General features: G+C 31.7%; 1 protein-coding gene across 1 annotated transcript; it reads right to left on the bottom strand.

The window, feature by feature from the left end:
* Positions 1 to 4,736: 4,736 nt before the first annotated feature.
* Positions 4,737 to 7,334, bottom strand: LOC105119819 (alpha/beta-Hydrolases superfamily protein). Its single transcript, XM_011018013.1, has 2 exons — positions 6,796 to 7,334; positions 4,737 to 5,438 (listed from the first exon to the last, which is right to left on the bottom strand). The coding sequence occupies exons 1-2, from the start codon at positions 7,176 to 7,178 to the stop codon at positions 4,985 to 4,987; spliced, it is 837 nt and encodes a 278-aa protein (XP_011016315.1). The 5' UTR covers positions 7,179 to 7,334; the 3' UTR covers positions 4,737 to 4,984.
* Between the last annotated feature and the right edge of the window lie 259 nt (positions 7,335 to 7,593).

Genomic DNA, 7,593 nt, shown 5'->3' with positions numbered 1-7,593 from the left:
TAGATTTTAAAGATACTCTTGCAAAATTGACATCTGCTCTTAGTTTCCAAGAGAAAGGTAAGTTTTCATCTCAACCACAACAAAATCCTAAGGGGCAATACAATGCAAATGCAAGTAGTTCCGGAAGTCAACACATGGATCAAGTTAAATCTGTCACTACTCTTCGCAGTGGTAAGGTTATTGAAAAACCCACTCTTGAACCTTGTGAGAAAGATGACGAGTCAATCTCTAAGGGTAAGGAAGGGGTTGAATTTGAAAATTGCAAAGAAACGACTGATTCTCCACCAGTACTTCCATTTCCTCATGCTATGACCAAACAAAGAAAAGTCAATCGCAACTTTGAAATCTTTGAAACTTTAAAACAAGTAAGAATCAATATACCTTTGTTGGATGCTATTAAACAGGTTTCTTCCTATGCTAAATTTTTGAAAGATCTCTACACTGTGAAGAGGAAACTAAATGTGAAAAAGAAAGCCTTTTTAGCCGAACAAGTAAGTGCCGAAACTGAATGTGAAAAAGAAAGCCTTTCTAGCCGAACAAGTAAGTGCTATTCTTCAGAACAATAATGCTTTGAAATATAAAGACCCTGGTTGTCCTACAATTTCTTGCTTTATTGCAGAACATAAAATTGAAAGAGCCTTACTTGATCTTGGAGCTAGTGTGAATTTACTTCCGTATTCAGTTTTTCAGAGTCTTAATCTTGCTAGTGTGAATTTACTTCCATATTCAGTTTTTCAGAGTCTCAATCTAGGTGAGTTAAAACCAACTTCTATAACTCTTTTACTTGCCGATAGATCTATAAAAGTGCCTAGAGGAATAGTCGAAGATGTGTTAGTACAAGTCGATAAATTCATATATCTTGTGGATTTTGTTGTCTTGGACACACAACCTGTTGAAATATGTAATTCATTTCCTGTTATTTTAGGACGTCCGTTTCTTGTAACATCTAATGCATTGATTAATTGTAGGAATGGACTGATGAAGCTATCATTTGGAAACATGACATCGAAGATGAATATTTTCAACATTTGCAAGCAACTTGGAGATGATAATGATTTACAAGAAGTAGATCATATTGATGAATTAGTTTATGATCAACTTGAATCTAATTTAAGTAAAAATGAGTTGGATGAATCTGAAGATTTGCAAATGATTTATTCTGATGAAGATATCACGGATGAAAAACACACAAAAAATGACAACAAATTCAACATCTGACATCACATTAATCGATGATTACTTTCCTAATGAATCCTTACTTTCTCTTAGCCCAATGCCTTGGTATGATAAAAATATCAATTTTCTTGCTTTAGGAGATTTGCCAGCTGATTGTAGTACCCAAGACAAAGAAAAGTTTTTGAACGAAGTGAAGAACTTATGATTTGTTATTAACATAAGTATTAGTGGATGACTAATGTAATCATGAATGCTTGACGAGATTTACAAGTATTAGCATTAATCGAATAAGATGACTAATGTAATCATGTTAACAATCTATAATCAGATTGGAACCTCTTTGTGTGTGGTTTCCAATTGAATAATAGAAGTTTATACTATACTTATTTGACATACCATTAATGGATCCTCTAACCTTGACATTTGTTTAATCCTTACATTAATATTTCATCTCAAAGTTCTCATCTTCTTCTTCTTTTTCTCCTTCTTTTTCTTTATTATTATTATTGTTATTATTATTATAATTGTTATTGTTATTATTATTATTGTTATTACTATTATTATTGTTATTGTTGTTATTATTATTGTTGTTGTATTATTGTTATTTGTAATTTATACAATTAACCTCTTTGTAGTTCGACCCCGATCTTGCTGGGTTATTTATTACTTTGACACTCTTGCACTTGAGAGAAGACATCAATCTTTTAGTCGTGTCAGGTTGGATTCATGCTATTTTTCTAGTAGATTTCAAGTCTGACTTCAAAGATATCATTCTTTCTTATTTAGATGAGTTAGTGAGCCAATTTTATATGGATAGAAAGCATAAGGTATTTATATTTCATCCCAACTAGAATCATAAAAGCATTCCACTTGTAGCTACAAATTTTATCTAAAGAATACATGGAGGTCTAGCTTATCACATTTTCCTTGACTAATCTGAATCCCATTAGGATTCTTTGTTCAAGTTGGATTCCTAGTGCAATTGAGATTTGTTCTTAGCTCTAATAACTCATCCCAATATGTTATTTCTATATATATATATTTTTTTTTTGCTTTAAATTTTGTTAAAAATGACTTATTTAGCTTTTTTTTACACTTTGTATTTTTATAGCATTGTTAAGCATAAAACAAGTTAAGTAAACTAGTGTAAGAGATAAAACATGTATAGAAGACTAAGAATGATATACTAATTGATACTTAAAAGTATATTTTTATCAAGGTTTTATATCATTATTTTGCACTTGAAGTATCAATAACTCCTTAACTAAAGCATGTTTTATAATAATATATCTAATAATATAAGATACCTTAATTTATGATAAATGTTCATTTTAAATGCAGGCCTATCAAATAAATGAAAATATTGATTGATGACTTTAAGAACTTAAATTGCAAGGATAAAGAGATAGCCAAACTTAGAAAAGAGATGTCGGTGCAATCCAAACCGGAACACTGTTCGGTAAAATTGAAAGGACAAAGAGATGGCCAAACTTAGAAAAGAGATGTCGGTGCAATCCAAACCGGAACAGTGTTTGGTAACTAGGTCATATCTGGAGCTGTAGATCTCAGATTTATGTCTACTTTATATGGATGGAAAGGTAAAACATAGGCCTGCAACTTTTATATGGAGCCCAAGATGTAAAAAGGCCATTTTCAAGTCCAAAACTTTTATATGGAGCCCAAGATTTAAAAAGGTCATTTTCAAGTCCAAATTGTAGCAACAACAAAGAAGCCCGAATCTGTCCTCCAGCCCGAGCACTGTTTAGTATTTTGGCCATATCTGGAGTTCTAGAAGTTGAAATGATCTAAATTTTTTAAACAAGAAAGCTGAGACAATTTCCTACAACTTTTATATTTTTAAGTGGTTCCAATTTTGACGTTATCAATGACGGTTTGGGCAGACAAAAGAAGATAAGGATTGTCACCAAGTCAAGAGTTGGCAACCTACTCATCAATTAGTTATCAAATCAATAGTTTCTAATTTTGGCCTATAAAAGGAGGTATTTGCCATGCATTTAGGCATCTTGGTTTCCAGATCAAGATCATACTCTTGCTTTCTCTCTTTGTATTTTTTGTAATGTTTATGCCTTGCTTTTATTAATACCAAGTTTATGCTTTTCATTTCCTTTCATTTACTTAGTTAACTTTTATCTTATTTATGTTCTTATTTTATTTATTTATTTTTCTTTCTTTCATTATGTCTAGCTAAGTTTATTATGTCAAGGTGAAAAGGTTACACTAATGGTGTAAGAATTAGTGTAAATTTAATATGGACTTTAATGTTTGATACTAACATGTTTTATATTTGTTATCTTGTTCACTCTTTAATACTTTGCTTGTTAAATGACTAATCTTGATTTATGTTGTATAACACTAGGTACAACGAATGCTTGACACTTTCATAGCTTATACTGTATGGTATAACCAACACTTGAGCTATGAAAGGAACTTGATTTGTTGTTGACATAAGTTATAATCATGAATGCTTGACGAGATTTACAAGTATTAGCATTAATCGAATAAGATGACTAATGTAATCATGTTAACAATTTATAATCTGATTGGAACCTCCTTTGTGTGTGGTTTCCAATTGAATAATAAGAGTTTATACTATACTTGTTTGACATACCATTACTGGAACCTCTAACCTTGACATTTGTTATTATCATTATTTAATTCTTGCATTGATATTCCATCTCAAAGTTCTCATCTTTTTTTTTTCTTCTTCTCCATCTCTTTCTTCATTACTACTACTACTACTATTTCTATTAGTATTGTTGTTGTTGTGATTACTATTGTTGTTGTTTATAATTATCGTTTATAATTTGTATAATTAACCTCCCTGTGGTTCAACCCCGGTCTTGCCGAGTTATTTATTACTTTGACACTCCTGCACTTGGGAGAAGACATTAATCTTTTAGTCGTGTCATATACTAAAAAGATAGAATAATATAAGTGTATTAATAAATACCCATCTTTTATACCATTGGATTTTGAAAATTTAGAAGATAATGGGTTTAAAATAAAAGTGTTTTTGACAACAATGAACAATTTTTAATTGATTTATGTGTTTTTGACAACAATAAACAATTTTGAATTGATTTATACATCAATCAAGATTAAATCTTTTCTTAAAGCAATTTAAGAATACACCACTCATGTTGATATAATGTATTCATGAGATCCCAAAATTTATTAAAGTGAAAATAAAAAAATAAAATTTTAACTATAAAATCAAACTATTTAGAATAAATAGACCAATGATTCATATATATATTTTAAATTGAATTTCAATTTCATCATATGTTACAATCATTAGTAGCCCAAGAAAAGATATCAATAACAAAAATAAATAACTACAAATAATAGCAACAAAAATCATTACTACATTACTATGACCAAGAATAACAAAACTAGAGATATTTAAGATATAAAAATTATTTTTCAAATTATTTTTAACTTGAAAATCTATTAAGATATTGTTTTTTATAAAAAAATTATTTTTACATTAACATATTAAAACGATTTAAAAATACTAAAAAATTATTTACAAATAAAAATAATTCAAATGTTAATAAAAAGCAAATTCAATCCCAACGTCAAAAGTGCACTAAATATACAAAGAAAACTTCAATCCACGGTACTATATATAGACAGAAAACATTCTTCAACCTTCATGCTACAAGCTAACCATCTTCTCCATCTATCCATGAAATGTTGAAGCACACAATAATGCAATGTCCCAATGGGCATTTATTTGTAACCTTGCATTTCTACAAGACAAACGAGAGCGGCAAATTAAAACAGATCACGAGGAGATATTTTTAGGCTCATTTAAGCTCATGGCCGCAATAAGCACGTCGAGGAGCTGCTGGTGTGCAGTTAGATGTGGAAAATGCCCATCAGTTTCAATGATCTCAACCGTAGATTTCCCTTTGATCTTCTCCAGCATGTAGTAAGCAACTGAATTTGGCACTACAATGTCTCGAGTGGTCTGGACTATAATGCATGGTGTCAAAACCTTCTCAAGAATGTCCCTTTCATCACAGTAAAAAACAGTTTTGGCTACATGGACGGCAAACTCAGGTCTCATTCTTTGCAAGCATTTTGAGAACATGTCGACCGAGGGAGGATCGTTTGCATCGACGACAACAGAAGCAAAGGCTTGCGCCCAGTTGTAGAAGTTGGATTCTATGTTTGAAATGATATCCTCAACCTCCGAGTTATTGAAACCTCCTTCATAATCATCAGCATTGATGTACCTGAACGTCAGAACCTTAATTTTAGAGGCACCAATAAACTAACTTGAGCCAAAAAAAGAATTAGTAAAGATGTTTTGGCCCCATTTACGTTGTTCAATAAAGGTTTATTACCCCATAAAAAAAAGGATATTAAGGTGTCAATAAAGGTGTGAGCTGTCCCACTTGATGAATTATTTTGCTAATTATATTAACGTAGGTGTCACAACTCAACTTGATTTAAGGAAGGCTATGAAAATAGATATGTGCTAACTGTTCGGCCGGCCGGCTAGCTTCAGTAGTTCGATTATATCAAATAAGCAACTGTCCAAAATGGTTTTGGCTCCTTGCCGGAGCATGAATGAAAGGAAAGGCATGCAGATTAATCAGTCGATTTTGATGTAGTTATTCTCAGATAATGACTTTGCTAATCATCTATATATCAACCAATCCTTTGTTACGGTTAATTTCCGGTGAAGGAAATAGACAGTCAGTACTAGAGATCTAGACGACACCATCACAAGTAATCCATGTCCACATGTTTGATTGTCTTTTTGTAGCGAGAGCAGATAGAGAATGTTTGGTGTATGTGTTGATTCGTAACCAAAAGTTTTGACCCTCTTGAAATCTAGCTATTTGAAAATAATCTGTTCAAGTTGGATTGGATTGATGTTACAACATCTAGTTTGTAAGTAAAAGATTTAAACAGGAGGTTGTAAAATCTGATTGAAAATATAATAATAGTTGTAGTAATATATTAAAATAATATTTTTTTAATTTTAAAAATTTATTTTTAAAATTAGTATATCAATCAATCTGAAATATAAAAAAATAATTTTTAATAAAAAAATAAAAAATTATTTACACTCCGTTTTGAACCAAACTGATTGTCTTTTAGATCAATATACTAGAAAATTCACCAATACTCAAAAATAAAAAAAAAACAAATAATAGAATAAAAAACATCCAAGACTTCACATATGATACTAGAAAATAGCTCTCTACATATCAGGATAAATTCATGCCGGAGTTAGCTGGTCAGTCCTTTATTCTCCACTATTTCCTCCAAATTATTTGTAGGGATCTTAATAATTTGTTGCAAAAATAACAAGAAGTGAGAGGGTAACAACAGAAAGAGTTGGTTCATCGATCTGATAGCAACTAGCTAGCCTGACCGTTGAACAAAGGTAAGGATGATGATACTTCAATCAAGTTAACCTCAAAGGCGGCATCGAGCAAAAACCAAAACAACATTAAGAATCCCTTGTATGGTCGGTACGAAGAACAATACAAAATCATTTAAATAGTACTAAAGTGGACAGAACACTTGAGTCATAAATTAAGAAAATTAAACAACAGTACTTTAAGAATTCGTAGTTACCTGGGAGAAGCTCCAATAAGTATGAGCCTCTTAAAAAGATCAGGCCTTTTAATGGAAGCGATGCATCCAATCATACCAGACATCGAGTGGGCAACAAGAACAGATGATTTCAAGTCCAGCTCATCCATGAGACTGATCAAGTCATTTGCAAAAGCATCATATGATGAGTACTTAACAGGGTCAAAGAGATTTGGATCTTTTATAGCACCAGAAAAGATCCAGTCAAAAACAAGTACCCGATAGTGCTTAGCCAAGCGGGGAACGATTTTATCCCATACAGACTGATCTCCTCCAAACCCATGAGCAAGAATTATGGCTTCGTTGCCGGAGCCAGTAACTTTTGCATTCAAGGCTCCTGAAAGACCCTTTTCCGGCACCACCATGATGTAATAAGAAGGGAGAAGACAACTTGAGCAGATCGGAGAGGGGAAGAGGGACTAGCTATAGCTAGCTGTAGAGTTGAGAGAGTTTGTTATGGCTGGGTGTTTGCTTTGGCCCCTCTTATATAGGACGAAAGAGTGGCTCGGCTCTCATCGATGGTAAATACGAGATGACTGCAGTTATACAGTTAGTTGCTCTCTCAAAAAACAAAAAAATCTCGAGTTCAAATCTTAAAACAAATTAAAAAACCCTAATATTTTACATGAAAATAATTTAAATATATCAGCATCCCTCTAATAAAGTTCGTGTATTTATTTTAAAGGTGGAGAGAGGTGAAGGTTAAGGTTTGAGTATCAAACCAATCAAAAAAACTAAAAAAAATAAAAAAAATTAATTTTTATAGTTAGTTTTTTTACA

Source organism: Populus euphratica, unplaced genomic scaffold (genome assembly GCF_000495115.2).
Source record: "Populus euphratica unplaced genomic scaffold, PopEup_1.0 scaffold3632.1, whole genome shotgun sequence".
Taxonomy (NCBI): domain Eukaryota; kingdom Viridiplantae; phylum Streptophyta; class Magnoliopsida; order Malpighiales; family Salicaceae; genus Populus; species Populus euphratica.
The sequence above is the reverse complement of the archived record's forward strand: the minus strand, read 5'-3'. Positions and strand labels throughout refer to the sequence as shown.